General features: G+C 47.9%; 2 protein-coding genes across 2 annotated transcripts; one reads left to right on the top strand and one right to left on the bottom strand.

Annotated features, from left to right (window-relative positions):
* The first annotated feature begins 764 nt into the window (after nt 1-764).
* F5B22DRAFT_442176 (glycoside hydrolase family 5 protein) lies at nt 765-2,366 on the top strand. Its single transcript, XM_047971870.1, has 7 exons — nt 765-989; nt 1,059-1,105; nt 1,165-1,231; nt 1,291-1,313; nt 1,388-1,664; nt 1,792-2,100; nt 2,244-2,366. Exons 1-7 carry the CDS (start codon nt 804-806, stop codon nt 2,328-2,330), a joined length of 996 nt encoding a protein of 331 aa, XP_047826820.1. The 5' UTR covers nt 765-803; the 3' UTR covers nt 2,331-2,366.
* Nucleotides 2,367-2,945: 579 nt separating this feature from the next.
* Nucleotides 2,946-15,878, bottom strand: F5B22DRAFT_442079 (uncharacterized protein). Its single transcript, XM_047971869.1, has 10 exons — nt 15,668-15,878; nt 11,704-15,607; nt 11,178-11,650; nt 8,357-11,123; nt 7,766-8,305; nt 7,658-7,717; nt 7,437-7,604; nt 3,647-7,351; nt 3,244-3,588; nt 2,946-3,183 (listed from the first exon to the last, which is right to left on the bottom strand). The coding sequence occupies exons 1-10, from the start codon at nt 15,713-15,715 to the stop codon at nt 3,089-3,091; spliced, it is 12,105 nt and encodes a 4,034-aa protein (XP_047826819.1). The 5' UTR covers nt 15,716-15,878; the 3' UTR covers nt 2,946-3,088.
* Nucleotides 15,879-20,208: the final 4,330 nt, after the last annotated feature.

Here is a 20,208-nt window from a genome sequence, read left to right as displayed (position 1 = left end):
TGTCCAGTTATGGCTTCACATCAGCGAGTTCATGTACGTGGATTTGGGTCTGGAGAATGCGGACTTTTCGTGCTACCAATGGCGCGGAGCGCAAATCCCCGCCCCTCCTCAAAGGAGTCATGTCATGTTGGCACAGGAGGCTAATATTGAACGCCGCTGGCGTCGGCCAGACCACCTGGATACGCCTGCATCTAAGCCCTATCTCGCTATTCCTTACTACTCTAGTATTAGAATGCTTATGACCATAGTTGTCTAGAAAGAAGCCATTTGAAGTTAACTGTGCCTTCGGAACTTGTTGCGGTGGTATTTTGTCTGACGTGAAACCAACACTCAGCATTCGTGATACATGCATCCCAAATATCAGGTTTTTTAAAATGTGTAACTACAAGCTAACGCTCCTAATTCTCAGCTGGGCGCCATGGGGCCGTCTGAGACCATCTCACTTATCCTCATCGACAAGGTCTTAGTCTCCGTGAACAATGACGAAGAGCCGCAGGATTCCTACATGAGTGAGGCTCGTCGGCACGGCCATAGATGGAAAATTAGATTTACAATGACCTATTCAGCGCCTGGAAATGGTGTCTCGTAGCTAGTACAGGCATCCCATGTCCTTATGAACGGCGGAGCTATGGCCTCCGCGTCAACCACACTTTCTCAGCTGTGGACTAGTAAGACATATATCAGCACAGCTGGCTCCATGGGGTTGTGTTATATATCATGACCTCGCTCGCCCAAACGATGGCCAGGTATCTTTACCAGAGACCCAACTGAAAGGCTTGTAAATAACCAGCGGTTAGACAATCATGAAGTTCGTCGAGATTTTCATCGCAGCGGCTACGCTCGCCAGCGCCGTCGCTGCGCCTAGCAGGAAGCGAGCGAGCAAGTTCCAGTTCGTCGGTGTCAACGAGTCTGGTGCCGAGTTCGGCAATACCGCTTTGCCTGGGAGATTGAACAAAGACTACACATGGCCTGACCAGAATGCTATCACTGTGCGTATCATTATACACGTTTCTGTCTACCGGTAAAAACACCAGCACTGATTGTTCCTATTCGTCTAGACAATGATTGGCAAAGGCATGAACTCGTTCAGAATCCCTATTATGATGTCAGTAGCTCCTGTTTCTTCCGGACTGGGGACCATTTCGAGTGCTAAAGTGATAGTAGGGAACGCTTCATCCCAAATCAAATGACCGGGACCGTAAACGCCACCTATGCTCAGGGGCTCGACAACGTAGATTCTCCCCTGAATCCTGACTTGAAGCTTATTTACTAACAATACCGTATGTATAGATCGTGAAATTCATCACGGACAAGTCAGTCTTTCGAAATAGCAGATTCACAACCTTGGTGGAATAAAAGAGACAATTAGACTGACTGGACTACACAGAGGTGCATACGCCATCATCGACCCGCACAACTTCGGGCGATACTACAGCAACATCATCACAGACGTGAGCGGATTCGGATCATGGTGGTCGACGATGGCGAAGCGCTACGCATCCAACGCCAAGGTCATATTCGACACGAACAACGAGTTCCACGACGAAGACAACACACTCGTCGCGAACCTGAACCAAAAGGCTATCGACGCCATTCGAGCGGCCGGTGCCACTTCGCAGTATATCTTCGTCGAAGGAAACTCGTGGACCGGCGCGTGGCACTGGGTAAGCAGGGAATTTCATGAACTTTTTTGCCCCCCTTTCCAATGCTGTACACGATGGATCTTTTATAGGGCCCATCACGAAGCACCACTCCAAGCGTGTGACCGTAAACTAACAAGTGCCGGTCTAGACATCAAGCGGGACCGCAGACGGCATGGGCAAGCTCACCGACCCGTCCAACAAGATCATCTACGAGATGCACCAGTATCTCGACTCCGACGGCTCCGGCACCTCCGCAACATGCGTGTCCTCGACCATCGGCAAGGAGCGTCTGCAGGCCGCGACGGCATGGCTTAAGGCCAACGGCAAGAAGGCCATCCTGGGCGAGACGGCCGGCGGTTCCAACGCGCAGTGCATCGCCGCGCTGCAGGGCATGCTGGGATACATGGCGGACAACTCGGATGTCTGGACCGGGTGGCTGTGGTGGGGGGCCGGACCTGTAGGCACACCCGTTTCATCATTGATATTCATTCATTCGTTCATTCATTCAACCACCCATCATATTCCAAGTCCCTCTCATACTCTCTCTGCACATCTCTGCCACAAGTAGGTAGATTCTATCCAAGCTAACTGCCGATACAGTGGTGGGGAACTTACATCTATGGAATGGAACCGCCCTCGGGAACAGCGTATACAGGCGTGCTACCTTCCTTGACGCAATATATCTAAGGTTGGACCAGCCTCCCATGCACACACACACACATATATATAATATATCATGGCACTCTCGAATGAAGCAAATCCACACAATTGCAACGAATCATATATGCACACGCAAAGCGTATAGAAAATGATGCGTTCTATCTTATTGCCTGATTCGTACTATAATTTCTTTTCTACTATAAGGACCCTCTCCATGGTAGGTGTATACAGCTATAATAAGGGAAAGCTGTTATATTGGCTGATAAAATGAAGAGATCGATACTGCATCAAACTTAGCTGGCCTACTGTTGCCATTTATCACCATCTGTAGGAGAGAATGACTTCAGTCTATGAGATTACCAGAGCTGTAGGTACCTTTCTTCTTTGTGTAGGAGAGGCGGGTGGCCGGGCCATAGATAGATATGATTTTGATGTACAACAACTACGTCGTCCTGTTCTGGTCATAGTATCTATGATATTGCTGTCTATTGATAACTAGCTATGTGACCTCTAGTAAAGTAAGCTGAATCAGCATTTGCATATCGCCGGACCTGACCTATTGACGGTCTGCACTCCGCCAAAAATTGGTCGGTCCATTGCAACTCATTTTGCGAACTGCTGAGCACAAGGCTTAAATCAGGAAACGCATGGGTATCCCGCCAATACATTGCCTGATGTGCCCCATCTGCTCACTAATCTTTACATACATTATACACGGCCCAAACCCAGTTGACGGATCTGTTATTCTCATCAGTAAGGGTCATTAACCATATCTCCTCCGTCTCTTAGGCAAAGCCAAAGTAATCGCTACCGGCGGTGATAGCCTTAAGTAGCTGACGGCGCAAGGCCTCATAGCTCTCGTACTCGGGTAGGTCGAGTTCTGTCTCGAATTAGTCATTTGGTCAAATATGGAAGTGTATAGCAAATAAAGGGAGCTTACGGTTGAAGCAGGTATGGGAGCTTGGGAGGCGATCTTTATTGCCATAATCGCGGTGAATGTTGAACCTGTTGATTCCATTCATACCTTCCAGCTCCTTGAAACCGTTAAGAGGTACTTTGCTGGTTCCCGTCACGAATTGCAGGAGCTTGGCGACTTCTTCCTTGTCGAATGATCTTAATGCCCGCCAGAACCATTGAATTTGTGGCGACGATGGCGTGTAATTGTGATACTCGGTATTACTCTTCCAGTCGTCAATATCGACGTCTGGTAAACCGGAAATTAACAACTCCAACTCCTGTTCGTTGAATATGGATATCAATTCAGCAGGAATGATGTCATGGAAGCCTGGGGATAGGTTAGCACCCCATTTAATATTAACCAACAAAGTAACGCTCTGACTTACCTTTTAGGAAGTTCTCCATCTGTTCCTTGACGGAAGATAGTAGCTTGTGTTCGACGACTAGACGGACATAGTCATGCTTGTTCTCTTCCGTCACTGGTATATTACGGCCATTCTCACAGAGATCTGACACCTTCGTAACACCAAACTCATCATCCTCTACTGAAAACGTTTCAGTGATAATATCAGTGATGTCGTTGTTCAGCATCCAGGACAGGGATTTGTAGTATTCTGGATCGAACGATTCCATGTCTTTTACCGAGACCGGTTTACCCAAGATTCGCTTGTAAACGGCACGACTGAAGTAGCAATCGAGCAGGCGCCCTTCGTACAGTGCTTTACCGATTATGCGGCCGATAAACTTGAAGAACGACAAGTGTTCGTCATTGATGCCACTCAGCTTATTCGGGTGGAAAGTTGTCCTGTCGCTAGAAACAGGTACAAACAAGGCATAGTTAGCATCAAACATCTGCCTGGCAAGTACCTGGAACCACTCCCTCGTCACGCCACCCGCATCAACACCTTCCTCTCCATGGAAACGGATATTGAGTTTGCCAAACTTCATCTCATCACCGCTCTTGAAGTAAAGAGACTTGAAGGAGTCATGGAAAACATGCTCGCGGCGGACTTGAAGCTGGAGAGTAGGGAACTGCCGACTGGTCTGTTGCTTATTGTGAACACTACGGTTAAACCAGTTCCGCTTGTTGTCAAATTCAAGAACCTTCGGATTCTTCACCAGGTGTGAAAAGGTGCCTTTCATGAGTGATGGGTTGTTGCGTACGAGCTCATTCAATATGCGTCTGTGATCCTCTGTAAAGGTGAAGAACAGTCCGGCCATACGAGACTCAGGCTGTGGGCTTGAAAGCACCATGTCTTTGGATGTTTGACTGATAGACGCATTGGCCTCAGCCTGGGCGCTATCCTTGCAGACCACCATCAGAGCTTCAATTAGCGGCAGGAGGATAGTGGCCACGTTCAAAAGGCTCTCGCGTTGGCGAATTGCACTCAGGCATGCGCTGAGCTTTCCCCACAGAGCATTGAATGTAGGATTACGATACAACGTGCTCAGCAGATCTTGTTTCTTGTTTTCTTCCACGCTTGATTCTCCAGTCGTGTCAGGCTTCTTTTGCGCAAAAAGATGATCAAGAGCTGTGAGCACACGCAACAACTTGTTTTGATCGGAAGCACCCGGCGAGAACTTAGCAAGAGCGACACCTTGAACCTCGGTGCCCGTATCGGCACTTTGAATATGCGGTAACAGTTCATCGAGATGTACTACGATCTTTTCACTCAGTACCTGTGCTTGACGGGCAAGCTCTTGACCGAAAACAAGCATTGCCCCCGGAATTACCGAAAGATTCTTGATTGTGGACAGCGTCTCCTTGAATGTTTTTGAACTGCATTCTCGCGCAACAAATATCTTGATGATGAGGGTTAGATTTGCGTCAGGAATGATAGGTGGATGCAACTGGTTGATCTTCTTGAGCGCGGCTTGTTTCTTTTCCAGTGCCGTAGGCGCCTTCGGCTGGTCATTCGATGGATCAGACGGATTGGAGACTTCGGTATTTTCACTTGTAACGAGTGCTTGATCTGGGGGCTGCGTTCCTGAAGTAGTCGTTTGGTTGGCTGCTGACTCATCCCGTGCCTTCGCATTTTCGGCCTCCAATAACTTGATAGCTTCCTTGGCCTCCTTTTGCTTTCGATCAAGAGTTAGGAGTGGAAAGGTTACACGACTCAAGAGCTGGGAGAGGCTGTCCATGATGGACGAGCTTTCCATTACGAGATCCCGATCAAGGAGAGACGTCAACGAATTGATGGCGTACTTCTGGGCTTTGCTCTCTTTGCCTTTTCCCTTTCGACTCAGGCTGCGCTTAAGAGAGCTCACAACCACGTCATGTTCGGTTAGGAAGAGGGAGGGTACATGAACGTTTTGATCTGCAAGGAAGCATAGTAAGTCTAGGCATTGCTGAACGATGAGAAGAGGCGATGTGTCTGAAGTCGTCTGCAGTGATTGATGATTATTAATGTTCGTGGATGTGCGCTTAAGTCCTTGGGGAGTTTGTGTCTTCCCTTCTTTATCCTTGGGCTGCTTGGCTCTTATGGAAAGATGCGTAAAACTGCGTTCAACGGCATCCATATCAGTAGAGCCATCCTGCAAAATCTGAAGGAGGGTGCTGATAACTTCCAACCGATTTTGTCGATTTTCGCACACATCCTTGATCACATTCTTCAGCGGATTTTCGATAGAACCCCCCTTCATGTTAATGAACATAAGGCGGAGTAAGGTAGCAACCCCTGCTTTATCCAACATCTGAACGACGGCTTTTCGCGGAGGTTTATTGTCTTCACCCGTTGGTCCGCTTGCCTGAATGGTGTCCCGTCCACGAGTGACTCCTCCAGAACGTCTTTCTTCGGCAACAATAGGATTTGTACGGATGCTTTGTCGGGGTCGGACAAGAAGCGCCAAATCAGGTGGTAAAGAATCCATAATCTCTGGCTGCTCCAACAGAACTTCGTCTCGAAGGCCTTCATCAAAGCTCATAAGAATACTCGCGGGGTCCATGTCTTGTGCTTCAGGTGCTTGGCCGGCTGCTGTGGCTTGACGTCGGGCCTCTTCTCGGTCTCGTCGGCGGCGTTCGGCACCTTCTTGTCTGACAATTTCCTCGCGAATCTCTTCAGGAAGGGCATCTAGGAATTCCTGGAAGATTTCGGTCTGCTCTCCGGCTCCTCCAGTGGCTTCCCTAGCCTCAGCTCGCCTCGAGCTGACTGTTTGAGCAATCACTTCTTCTCGAAATTCCTCGGGAAGGGCTTCTAAATAATCAGGATCAATGCCAAGCTCTGTGATATCAACCTGTTCGCCTCTGATGGTGGTGAATGACCGAGCTTGATTAGCCACGGCTGCATTATCTCGTTCATCGCCTGTAGTTTCACCCGACGGTTCGACGCCTTCCATAACATCTGGTTCAACTTGACCGTCTTGAACGTCCTCATTAGTAGAGGCGGCCTGGGCTTCGGCAGCGGCGGCAGCTGCAGCTTCTGCGGCACGCTCACGCTCTTCTGCTTCTTTCTGTTCCCGAGCAGCTTTCTCTTCTGCCTCCTTGGCTTCCCTAGCTTCCTTGGCTTTTCGTTCCTCCTCTTCCCGTTTCTTTCGTTCTGCGTCCTCAATCCGTTGTTTTTCTGCTTGCAATCTCTTCTCCTCAACAATAGCGGGGGGGACAAGGTGGAACATGACTGCAGGAAGTAGTTTGCCTGCCTTGTCTTGATGATGTGAGCCGAAGATCATTTTCATTTCTTCAGTCCAACGGAATACTGTGTGTTCAGCACTGAAAGAGGTGGCTTGAATGGGTTCTTGGTAAAGATCGCGGCGGTTATCGGACCTTGTTTCTCGTGACGGTATAGTAAAGGGAAGAGGTATCTCGTTCATATGTGCTCGGGAACTAAATGAGAAGTGAAGGGCATGGGGATGGCCATTGCGAGTGAATTGAAGTGGTAGAGATGCCATAAGCTCGTTAAAGAACGACGCCGGATTCTCGTGTCCAGGTAAAATGTTATTTGGTAGCCCTAGCCGAAGGAGATTGCCAGTGAAATTTGAGGGGCGTGGGGAGGCATCACGACTGTCTCCGTGGGTTCTACGTAAAAGAGGATTAATGCCGTCTTCGTTGCTAGGCATACGTGCATCGCGAGGTTGGCCGGCACGCATCCGTGGATCTACTAAGTCAATGTTAGTATAGAGTGTGATGGTAAAGGATTGATCACAGCGTGGAGAGCTCATTTCAATTGTCCTTAAACGTACCGGTGAAGCTGTGGACTTGCTCACGCTGGGGCATCATGAAGGGGAGCGACATGGGTTGACGATCAATGGGTGGATGTCGACGGCGCCCGCCAAATAATCCTCCATGGTCTAACACTACAGTGTCCCATCCCAAACTAGGAGCGACAATATCTCGAGGTGGCGGATCATCTACATCACATGAGTGAGTTTTTCATCAAGGGTTAAACGGATGGACAACTTACTGGGGTACTCCTCTTCATATGCGTATTCGTCATCCATATCCTCATCATCGTCGTCTTCTTCTATGTTCCTCGTTAGCTCGGTGCAAGAGGAAGCCGTGGGTAGCTCACCATCATCCTCATCTTCTTCGATGTACCGATCGTTGAGCTGAGGTAAATCTTCAACTATCGGTTCAAAATCTCCATCGCCAATCGCACGCATGATTTCTCCGAAGCGGTTCAATCCTTCGACATCATCTAAGTGAATGTCGGCTTCCTGGAGTCCTGGACCTTCTGGATCAAACTCGATTCCTGCTTCTTCGTCGGCTCCGCCCTCCGGGTCGCTTTCCCAATCTGAAGCACCATCATCATCAAGTGGATTGCCTTCGTCATCGACGATCTCGATGTGACCTCCAACATCATCCATCTCATCAGAGTCTTCCTCTTCATCGCTTTCATCCTCTTCTTCGTCATCCTCATCCATCTCGTCAACATCATCATCGTCATCTTCCATGGTAACCTCGATAACATTAGGCTCTCCTGGTAGACCTTCAATGGGTCCCATACCTTCAAGGTCTTCTTCTTCTCTGTCACTAACATCTTCTTCGCGATCCTCGGACTCATATGCCATATCATCATCATACTCGTCATCATACATCTCCTCATCATCATCTATAGCTATTAGCGCTTTACCCATTATCCGGGGACTAACACGTAACTCACCATCTTCAGAGTCCTCTGAGTAATCATTGTTCATATCTCTAAGAGGCTCGTGCATACCAAGAGCGGAATTGCGATAGAGATCTGGGGTCTCTTCCCTATCATCTTCGATATCTGAGAGAGAGCTTGTGGAGATGAGTTCGTCTTCAACATTGCCCTGTGCCGGAACAGAGGATATAATATTGGAATGACTGAGGTGAATAGCAGTGCTTGTTAGTACTCGCAACACGCGGAGTATGTATTTTATTGTTTTCTTCACGGGTGGAAATGCAAGGTCGATATCGGCAATAGAGGTTGTCAGAGCAGCAAGATATCCCTTTTCATACATCAATCGGCGTAGTTGTGCATGAGATCGATCATGGGTATCGGGATTACTTCGCGATGAAGTCGAATCTTTGTCTTTCTCACCCATCATAAGGTGCATAACCTCTCCTAGGCAAAGCATCCTGGCATATCTGGAGTCAAAAGGCTCGGTGGACGTAGTTGCATCCTTATAGGACTTCAAAATAGTATCTAAGACAAACCTACGTACGAAAAGCAAGTCTGGCTCGTCTTCATAGTCGTACTTGTCTCGACTACGGTCCACAGGCTTTTCCCCAGTCCTGGTGACAAGGGCAACCAGTAGGTTCTGTGTTTGAATCCCTGTAGCGTGTCGCTTCTTGTTAACGATGGTATCCAAGTGACCATCTGTACTTGGATATAGAAGGTCGGTAAGGAGGTAGTTTAGTACACTAGACCGAGGCTTAACGGGTGTATTAGCGAAAAGTGGCGCGTTTCTCTTGAAGTTGATAAACTCGATCTTTGTACGATTGTAGCTTCGGAGAAGCTCAGAAAGACAGTGAAGAAGGAAGCAGCGATATATGAAGATTGGGTGTTCGTCTGCCTTGAACGAAGATTTTCCTTTCTTGTCTTTCCCATCAACAGTGCGGGACTCGCTGTCATTAGCCGCATCCAGAGAAGAACTCTGTTCACTAGTTTGCCCACTATCCTTACCAAGCTGGGAGACATCTTTGTCATCGACCTCCTTGTAGTTCAATAGCTCACATAGAAGGAAATGTATCACCCCGTCTGGAGTTTCCACGACTGGGCGTTTCATATCCTGCGCGGTGGTTTTGGAGACATCTTCCATCTGCTTATCCTCGCCTTCTGTAGAGGGCTTGATGTCCTGAATAGACAAATCTTCGGTGGCTCGGACAGTCGGGCCAACCTCATCCTTTGTAACTTCCGCTTGTGGGTCCTTCAAGAGAACCACTTGATGCCGTGCAGCACTATTATCGCGAGAGGTCCATCGGTTCAATTTCACCAACTCGCTACAAACCTCGACAAACAATTTTGGGTCGCGGAGAACAAGGTGAGAGAAGTGTCTGAGGAAGCCGATTGGTTCCAAGGGTCGAGGATTGCGTGCTCCATCTAGATGAGTACGTATCTCACTTCGCATGATTTGTTTGATGACTTCTTCATCCTCGACCACATGGCGTAGAATAGTTAATATGTATGATGAAATCCGTGTATCACCAAGACGAAGGGCCCCGGCTCCAGAAAGCTGCTTTGCAGTAACAAATAGGCGCTGCAGGTTCTTTTTATCACCGACTTGCCGGGCGACAGCACGATCCCTAGTGAGAATCACTAGAATCCTTAGGACCGAAACTGCAAGAGACTCTTCTCTGCCGATGCGCGGGAGGATTTCGAGAATTGAGCTGAGAAGCGTACGACGATCATCTTCTTTGACATTAAGATCCTTTGGGACCCACTCCAATGGCTGTATGGGGTCATTCTCCCCATCGGGAGCTTTCCAATGAATGTCACCAATTTGCTCATCATCGCTGAGTAGAATCTCAAAGATGAGAAGCACGTACGGAATCCAAGGTGACAACTCTTCAGTAGACGAAGATCCAGAAACATGAAGAAAACGCAAGATATCCCCCACATTTTCCTTCAAGATATTGACGTTGGCTTTTAGAAAAGGCTTGTCTTGGAGAAGTAGAGACAAGAGATGAGCATAAGCAGCAATGCTACGTCCTTTAGCTTGCAAGTCGTCATCCATCGCAAAAGACATCAATGCATTGACGAGAGTTTCCCCGATCTCTTGCTTAGCAGACGTATCGTCACCTGGTGACCGGAAGACAACAGACGAGATTAACTCAGATACCTCATAAGTGGTTCCTGGGTGAGCGCCTATGACATCTAAACATCTATCAATCAAGTTAGAGCGGAGCTTGACTCGTTCTTGATCCAGATCCTCTTTGGCCACATATGACGACCGCGTGTCATTTTCAGCATCCGTTTTGCTCTTTGCTGCAGAGTTTTGTGGGGTGCTTGCTGACGTTGATTGTCCGTTAGATTCTGGTTTCGCTGCCGAAGGAAGTGGAGTCTCTCGGCCAGCACCACTTGACAATGCAGCGGCATTCCGAATTTCATCAACGTCTCCTCCGATAAGTGCCTCATCAAGGATGCCTGACGAAACGTCTGCAGGTGAATCTAAGACCATAGCTTCTTCCTCGGTCTGCGCAGTGCGTTCAGCCGGAGAACGATTTTCTGAGTCGCTTGGTGCATCGTAGGAGGGGATGGGATTGCCAGTGCCAGCAATTTCTTTCTCATGCGCGGAACAATATTCTGTGGCCAGCTGACGGTTGCCAAAGCTGCGATACGTTGCCTCTAGCGCAAGATCTTTGCTGAAGGTTCCCCCCTCACAAAGGTAATTCACATCTGCCATATGCGTTGACCAAGGGAACTTGACATTGTTGGGTTCAAGGTACGTAGGTGGCATGTTCTGAAACATGTTAGCACTGTTGTCCTACGAATTTGGAGAAACGATATGACGAACCTTGTCAGAGCGCTTATAAGCGCCATTCTCCGCATCTGCTGAAGATATAGCTTTCAGGATTTCGATAGTCTTAGCAACAATAGTCCTTGAACCTTTCTCAATAAGCGGCGATTCCCACAATTCTTGAATGACAGGTAGAATCGTGGCTCTGAATTCAACGACTAGATTCGGTGCAATCGACATATCTGGTCTGCGTTCACTACTAGTTGCTCGCTGTGACAGAACGTTCACATTTGCAACTGCTTCTGTGATGAGCTTCCCATTGACAAGCATGGCGTAGATATCTAATATCTTCTTTAGGCCAAGAGAGGCAAGTCTTGATCTAGCCATCCCATCCTCGCCCTCATACGGGTTACACACTTCGTCCTTGAATTTGTGTAGCATCGCATTAAGCTGTTTCAGACCGTTGTGCTTCTTAAAAGCCAACAATACCGGAATAATATTTTGAGCATGTATGCCTCGTTCAGATCGGCCTGAAGATTGTTAGCAGATCAACGTTGGAGAGTGGGCGAGATATCTAACTTGCCTTCTGCAGTGGGGTTTACCAGCACCTCGTGAGCAGCATGGAGCATGATATACCAATATTGTAAATCTCGAGCCGTGCCTTCACGCTCAAACACTTGTAGCTGTTGAAGGACAGTAAGGCTGATATCTTCCGCAAGCTGCGCATGATGTGATCGAACGTACATATCACGTTCCCGCCTCCCCAGTAACGATTTTCCGTAGGCTTGCAGAAGTGAGAAAGCAGTGGGTATCAGAGCTTCAAACAAGCCTTTAATGGTTTGGTAGTTACGATATTGTAGATTTGACTGAGGGGGTTTCGGAGATTCCCGAGGTCGGTCTACTCGATTGCCCGTGGCCCATTGCCAGACGGCGGTAGATGAAGGGGTACCAGAGAAAGTCACATCTTCAAAGTTGAAGCCTTGTTGATCATCAGTTTTAGGCACATTGATGGCAGCTTGGTGGCCCTGGTTCTCGTTGTTCTTGCCATACCACTGTTGTGGGACAATATCTGACATAGCTATTTCCTCAAGAACCACGGCACGGACAAGAGGGCCTAAAGACTTGAGAAGTCGACTATGATAGTCAAAGACGTTTATTCCATGAAGTGTGAGCGTTTGGCTTCTCGAAGAGAAAGGGAAAGAATGGTAGAGTACCCTCATCAGTAGTTGAGCATTAAGCAAGGATTTGACAACAGATGTCCCTGTCGCTAGATGCTTGGCTAGATCATGGGTTGTATTTGCAGTCAATGTCGCCTCTTGCGTGAGAAAGGGTTTGAAGTAAGATGCCGAATCTTCTGACTTGACGACGACATTAAGCACATCAATTGCATCTTGCGTACGCTTGAGTAAGGAGGGAAGACCTATTATTGGGGAGGCTTCCATCAAAGATGACAAGACGCTCTGGAGACCTCGAGCCGTTATAAAAGTCCCTCTACAAGTATAAGGTAAGCTCGGAGATGTATAAAGGTCTAGAAGTAGTTCAATCCCGCCGTTTGTGATTAGGCTCGTCTTAAGGCTCTGGTTACTGATGTAATGAGTCAGGAAACCAGCGACGGCATCAATATATGGGCAAATCGATGTATGAACTGATAATGGATCAGATGGCTTTTCTGCGTCTTCGTGACCTTGAACATCAATATCCATAATGTGAGGCCCCGAGTCATTAGTCGCATTGTTGGCTTTCGATTTCTCGGGTACGTCAGGGGCAAACCCAAGAAGAGAATCATCAGCAACCAGTTCTCGTTGCTCAGAATCTCTAACCACAAGCTTGGCCCCCCAAGCGGAATCACGGGCTTTCATCCGAGCAAGGTGTGTAACCCTGGCAATCATGTCCAAAACTGCATTAGAAATCGCAGGCCGCAGAGATGGGTGGTGGCGAGCAAGCTCATCAAAACTACTACCGACGGACTGGGCAAGAGTTTCCTCTGCGGCCATTGCTCGCACGTGGTCTGGAGTTTCAAAAATCTCAAAGAAGCTTTCAAATGTGCCAGAAGACACAACCATCTTCATTCCCACGTTATTAAGGCAAATGGCGTTCAGGACAACAGGTACTGTTGAAATGGGCTCTGCAGAAGCCACAATACCACCAGCCAATGGATGATCTCGAGATCGTTCGAGGACATTTTGAGGAGGAGGATGTGGTCTAGTATCAGGTTCAAGGGTATCTGAGACAGAGGAACTCCTCGAAGATTCATCGTCATTTTCGTTTGCATTGCTAGGTGCCGGAGTGCCTCCTTCTTCGCTCTGGGGAGTAGTAACGTGACGGCCAGTTAAAGCGAAAAGGTAGCTATTAATAAGCCCAGCTTCAAGCACAGCAGAGAAGCTTGTCGGGTCGTTATTCAGGAAATCGCCCAGAATAGTCACGGCATTGGTCCAAACTAACGATCCAAACTGTGCCACATTCTCAATGATGTCGCGGATACTATGAAGGAGTTCAGACTTGTCCACAAGATTCCGCAGCAGTCGATCAGTATTTCCACCAACAGCAAATGCGTTCGTCATCACATGATGAATGAACTTCAAGAGAAATTTGAGATTTTGCTGCTGATAGAAAGGGATCTCATAGTCTACAACCTGTGAGCGGTGACTAGAGGGTGTGCCTTTCCCACTAGCGGCTAACTGCTTCGCAAGGTTTACCTCATGTGTAATCAAATTGGTGATCGCTTCCAGGCCGTCAGCGGCAGCCAGGGACTGAAACGAAGACACAACATTGTATACGAGGCTGTCCAAGAATCCAACAAGCGTGCCATGAGTCCGCTCGGCAATGCTCGATCTAAGGTTTAGTATTTCAACTAGGATATCCAATAAGCCGGCTGAGATAATCTCTGGCGTGCTCCTCATCGCAGCCATGGCCATAGTGATATGGAGCGTGAGTGAGAAAAGATTGTCCCGCCATTCGTCTTCCAGAGTCCATTGCTCACCCACGTCATCTTCCTTCATCTCAGCAACAGCCTTCTTAATGACATAGAGAAGCACGCCATGATTAACTGTCGCATTTAATGCGGAAAAGATGTCGGGCATCTTAACCTGGAATGATGAGATTGCCTCGAGCAGAGAAAGCGCAATGGACTGAAGATCTAAAGGCACCTGTGGTGAACCATCTGCACTGGGACGGATTAGCTCAGCGAGTTGGTAAATTAATTGAAACCGTCGCGGCTCGTCACTATCGTGCCGTAGAACCTTTTCAATGAAGACAGACTCAACATGGATATATGCTAGATTTTGAATAGCCAGTAACCGTGCTTTCAAAGCCTGCTGGCGAGACTCTGTAGACCCCGTCAAGGCTTTAGCCACCCGAAGACGATTCAAAAATTCGTATCTAGTTTCCTTGGGCAGGTCTTTGGGTAGTTTTCCCAATACATGATAGAGAGAGGAAGAGATAACTGCAGATTGAGGTACTTCCAAGACTTTCTGGCCAGGGGATATGCTGTCGTCACGGCTCATAGCAGGAGACCGTGACACTGAGCCTGGAGTGTCCTCGAAACCTTGTCGGTTTGTGCGAGGGGTAACATGGGAGGTGTTTGCAGAATTACTACGCCGTAGAGGTGTAGGAGTTGAGGGGGTACTTGGTATGCCGCGGTCTGCTACGGATGGCTGTGCTTGTTCTTGCGAAACCGTACCAAGAGACGGATAGTAAGTCAGTTTCACATCGGCCCAGCCATTCCAACGTGCGCGCACTTCTTGTGTCTCGTTTGGCTCTGGCTTTACAATAGCACACAGGTCATTTGCAAACATCGTGGCCACATTCTTGGAGCTTCCTCCCAAGGATTTTTCTTTACTCTTGCTGGCGCTGCTCGGAGTGGATGCGGTACCAGATTCAGAAGGCCTCACAATGGGTGTTTTGACAAACGGTTGAGCTATTTGCTGCACACGGTCAAGATCTATGTTGTAGTGATTCGATAAAAGAGCACTGTGAACCTGTCGGGTGGCCATTCCATGTATGCGTTTAACAGAAGCCTGATAACGCTGGGCGAGTTCAACGCCAACTCGAAGAACAGCGATTAAAATTCTGTAATCTGTGGAGTTCAGAAGATCATTGAGATGGGCACTGCTAGCATATATGCTGCGATTGCCACAATGATCCAGAAGCATTTGGGTGAACTTAAGGATGGATTCAATAAGGTAGACATCTCCATCTTCTTGGTAGCCGAGCTCAACGAGATTCCGTCTTCGCTCATCTTCTCCTAGCTCTGTACTGCTCTTCAAAAGCACTTCACACCCGAATTCACGGCTCTGGGAGCCCTCGTTTAGTTTGTATGTGGTATTGAATAATTCCAACAACTCATCAAATCGGTTGAGTAGAGGTATCCAGTGATAAAGGTCTCCGCGAGGGAAAGGCCATCGGGAAGGAAATGTCGCGAGAACCTGGGGTAGGAGAGGTAACGGCTTAGACGTCGCCGATTCGACGAAGTCTTGGAGCCATGGAGTCTGGAAAGAAGCGTGTCAGTGGGACCAAGCTCTGGCGGTCTGCCGTTATGAAGAACTTACTAAGGTCTCCTTGTGTTTCGGCTGAATGACCTTCGTTATCTTCCCCATGGTGAAGATCGGGCGGCTAAGCCGCTAACAAAGTATCACCTCACCCCCTCCACAACAACTGGTCTGCGAACGCCGAGAACAACAGCTTAACGTGGCTCCCCCGAATGTCCAAATCCGCATGGACCACCGCCCTGGGCGAACGCTTAAATTGGATTTTGATGCACGAGAACGATGCCACAAACTGCCCCAACGTGGTCGAGATGTGTTGGGCTTCGTCACCAAAAGCTCAGCCTTGTAGCTTTCGTATTGTGGGGCGTTGGAGGGGAGGTTGCCCAAACTTCGCCGGTGGTGGTCTAGATTGAGGGAACAGGATAGATGTAAATGTGTCACAAGAGCGCCTGGGCAAAGATAAGCGTGTACAAATGAAGGTGAATATGAATACGAATATGAACGGAGTGCGGTTGAGATGTGTAGTCGGTTCGTAAGTGGCGGCTTGCTGCAAATGGCTGATGGGCCAGGCGGGTGCAGACCGCTGTGCCGTCAGTACCTAGTTTGCAGAAATACGTCAAGAGATCACAATGAGTCAAGGGAGTGGATAGCCGACGAGGACTTTGTGCCTCCGAAAGCGTGGTTTGAGATGATGGACCTCGGCTAGGCGAGGCGGAAGGTATCAGGAAGAATAACTTAGCTTGGGAGGAAAGAAAGGAAGTAAGTATGAAGTTTGTAGGTCGCGACTGGACTGGTGGTAGTAGCCCTTGCGTAATGGGCCATGGTTGAGGTTTGCGTGCCCAGGTGCAGCTACAAGTACCTACCTAGACACGTCACTGAAGAGGTAGTATTCTTCGCCCTAAACAGCGTGTTCCAGTACCTAACTGCTGTGGGGGGTAGGTACATGCAGCTCTCTAGGTACAATACCTACTAGGTAGTAGGTATACTAAGAAGGTACGCAAGGTGGGGTAGGAAGCTTTGACCATAATCCATGTAAACGCCATCAACCCGCACGCAGTTAATTCCGCAGATACTACTAACCTTTCCAAGTAGTACTAGTATGGATGCCTGCTTAAGTACTGTGCTTACCTACCTACCCTTTTCCTTTAGAGTGATGAGGGTATTGCTTGAAAATACTCAGATTACAGGTAAAGAACTCTAAATAGCCAACGTCCATGTGCTTTAGATTTTATACTATCTTGAAATGCGAGCGTCTACACATCGCATACATGCAGTGTACAGATACCTAGACACGAGTGAGGACATCTGTACCTGCCCACAGGTTTGATGAGTGCCGTGCCCCACCTTCAATACATCCGCAAGACCAGGGTACTGGAAAGGCTAAGATTATTGTCTACCTAAGAACAAGATGCAAATCAGTAAGACATGTTGCCAAATGCTGCGATGCTAACCTGCAAGGCCTACCTATAATAGCTTAGTCTTCCCAAGGAGATGGGAGAGAGGCACCTGCTGCTGCCTTGGGTTCCGAGCTAGATATCGAATATCCCGTCCTATGCCTGTATCTCTTGTTACACGATGCAGGCTCTCATGAAAAGTGTGAAACTAACAGGTAATTAGTGTGGTATGATGTAAAGAGTTGTCGAGGTCCTCTATACCAGGGTTGATATGTGCATATCTCCCGTATGTGATAAGTAATGAAGATTCAGTCCGTTTTGGTTCCTTTCGATAGAATCAATTAAAGGGCTGTGATATTTCGTTTGCTAGGTACCTACGTATTGAGACCTCGCAGTTTCTGACCATAGCTAGGTACCTATGTAGGCAATTTATTGTGAGACAGACAAAGAAGGACTGAAGCTACATTTAAAATATGCAATATAATAAAAATAAAAAACAATTGTCACTCATCAGATTCGAACTGACAGACTCCGCTGCTTCACAGCTCGTGCTACCGATAGCGGCGTGTTACCCCTACATAAAGCCATAGGTATCTATGGTGCACCGTGATAGCAGCAGTCGACATATACATAGTACCTAAATCAGAGACGATGCGGGTTTTACTAGACATTTCAACCTACCAAGCATACATCTTTGGTGTATAAGTTTGATGCACAAGGGGGTGAGTGCATGAGAGGACCTCAGGTAGTAGAAGTCGCACACTGTCTCGAAGCACTCCGGCACTCCATTAAAGCCACCACAATCAGTGCTCAGCATTCGATACAGTGACCTGCAGCAACCTTGGTCACCACGAAACCTACGATTCAGGCAAATTCAGGCACCTTTGCGGACATTCTATCTACGAATATATATTCTCACACAATCTGCGTAGATTTCCGGGGATTCATCCCAATCTCCACTCCACTTCAAATACCTACAACATGGACGGGGTACTGGCTCCCGCAACGATCCTTCCATATCGGCTCTTCCGGTTGACTGCCAAGGTAAATTTCTCCACATATCCGGGGCCCACCCGGCCGGCTCGATATTGAGGGGCTCAACATCTGACACCACCACAGTTTGGGTGATCTCCCATCTCTGGCCGTTAACACTAGTGGGAAACAGGTACGCAAGCTCCGAACCATTCATTTAGTTGCGAACGTTGATTTCATTTGTTGCGCAACATTTTCGCCAAGACTACCTACCTACATTTACTTACATGACCAAGGGGAACACATGCCAGGTGCCTTGCCTGCGACAATAAATACAACGGTCCAGCACAAGGCGTGAGCAAGCCTTTCAGACTCTCTTAAGGAAAATTCTGCCAATGATTATATACGCTTTCATCAGGCGCCTGAGGCTACCGACCGAGCGACGAAGACCACGAAGACAGTGACGACGACCTAAAAATAGGGGTAAGTCGGAGCTAACCAGTTGCAGGATGGATATTAGAAATGTAAAGATATTTCGATCATTGAGGAAACCCCTCTCAAACTCTCTTAATTCTCATCACACCTACCTTTTGCCAATGATGATATACGCCGTCTGTGAGGAGGGTATGGCAGCACCCTTTCTTAGGGAGATTGCCGCACCGTTCGAGACGGCTCTGAGGCGGCTGGGTGGTGGGATCGGATCTGGAAGGCAAAGGCAAGTGTCTTGGTCTTGGGGCTGGTGCTGCAGAATGGGTTGTGTGTGTGTGTGTGTCTGTTTGCCTGTCTGTCAAGACGATCAAGACGTTCCAATAATTAAAAGGGATTGGGATGAAGTAATGAACATAGCTTGAGGCTTCAAGAGGATTAGATGATGGGATGGTATGAGATGGAGAGAAAAGTTGGAAGGGAGGAGAAGAGAAGAAGATAAGACATTGAGCCAGTTCATAGGGGTGAGGGGGATCTTGTTGATTTGTTTGAACTCTATTCTGTTGACAATGACTCTATCTAGGTAGGTTCGACGATGCTTTTGCGAGCTGGGAGAAATTTCTGATAGAATATCCAGAGCAAGGGAAGCTATGAATGCATCACTTTTGGTAACCGTGCTAACGACGGAACCCAGTTAGATTGCTTTGCGCCTCTTTCTCCTTTAAGTCTTGAGAAGCAGCGAAGAGACCTCAAAATGAACCTTAAGCCTATTCAACCTTACGAGATAGCATGCACGAGCTCTATCTATTCAGGGGTAGAGAAAGAGTGGTCAGATCTGGTGAACTATGGAGGTAAGTCCTACGTCAGTATCAGGAGATGACGAAATGTCGCCTCGTTGCTGGAAAGCTTGGAATATGAGGTAGATTCAGGTCCTGTGTTGTTGCCATGATGGCTCTAGATATGAAGCTCTCTTGCTAAACCCTACAAATCTACAGGCTCTGGCTTTAAGTCATGACTCTGAGTTAAACCTTCACTCCATTCACCTGCAAGGCTCACTATGTTGGGCATCTGATAAGCTGGCAAGGAGCGTTCTAGGGTTGGTTCGACAAGATTGGGAGGTAATATAACAAGGGCAGATGAACTGGACTTGGAACTGAGGATTCTGATTACAATGATCAACTAGGGCTGCATTAGTCCTTGACCAACCAACTCCCTCTCGGCTGTTGGTGGCTTGAGATGACTCTATATACAAATGATCTGCCAGCCCAGACCGCCTGGGTCTCTAGGGTCTGTTTCAAGAAGCGAAGTCTGTATAACCTCACTTTCCAATATTGCCCAATATTGCCTGCATGTCTTGGGAGGTCATGAACAGCCTGCAATGGTCCTTCCCTTGTTGGCAATTGCATTGTCTAGACAACTGTACCGGCCCAGGCCCGTCCTAGAAAAATGCTTCCGAAAGTAGCGCCAGGGTCTTTTCGGCCTACTATGTAGGGTAAAAGTTACAGTTATGACTTTCATAAAACTTGTAACCTGACGAGATATTCGCGCCTACCTTTAAATATTTTAAACGGGAAGAAATCCCATGTAAAATAGTAGGACACACGCTTTTCGGGCTCGTACTACACGTAACAATTACCCAACCTATTTTCAACATAACCAGCCCATTAGCCATCATTGTCAAAAACACCCCTGGCCTGCTACGGAATGCTTCGAGCTTACGCAATTCAAACATAGCAATTGCTGCGTTATTGAAGCTGACACTTTACAAACAGTGCTTATTCCATCCTCAATTGGATTGTTGCAACGAAGTCG

The sequence above is a fragment of the Xylaria bambusicola genome (assembly GCF_022495145.1).
Source record: "Xylaria bambusicola strain CBS 139988 unplaced genomic scaffold F5B22scaffold_55, whole genome shotgun sequence".
NCBI classification, from domain to species: Eukaryota; Fungi; Ascomycota; class Sordariomycetes; order Xylariales; family Xylariaceae; genus Xylaria; species Xylaria bambusicola.
The sequence above is the reverse complement of the archived record's forward strand: the minus strand, read 5'-3'. Positions and strand labels throughout refer to the sequence as shown.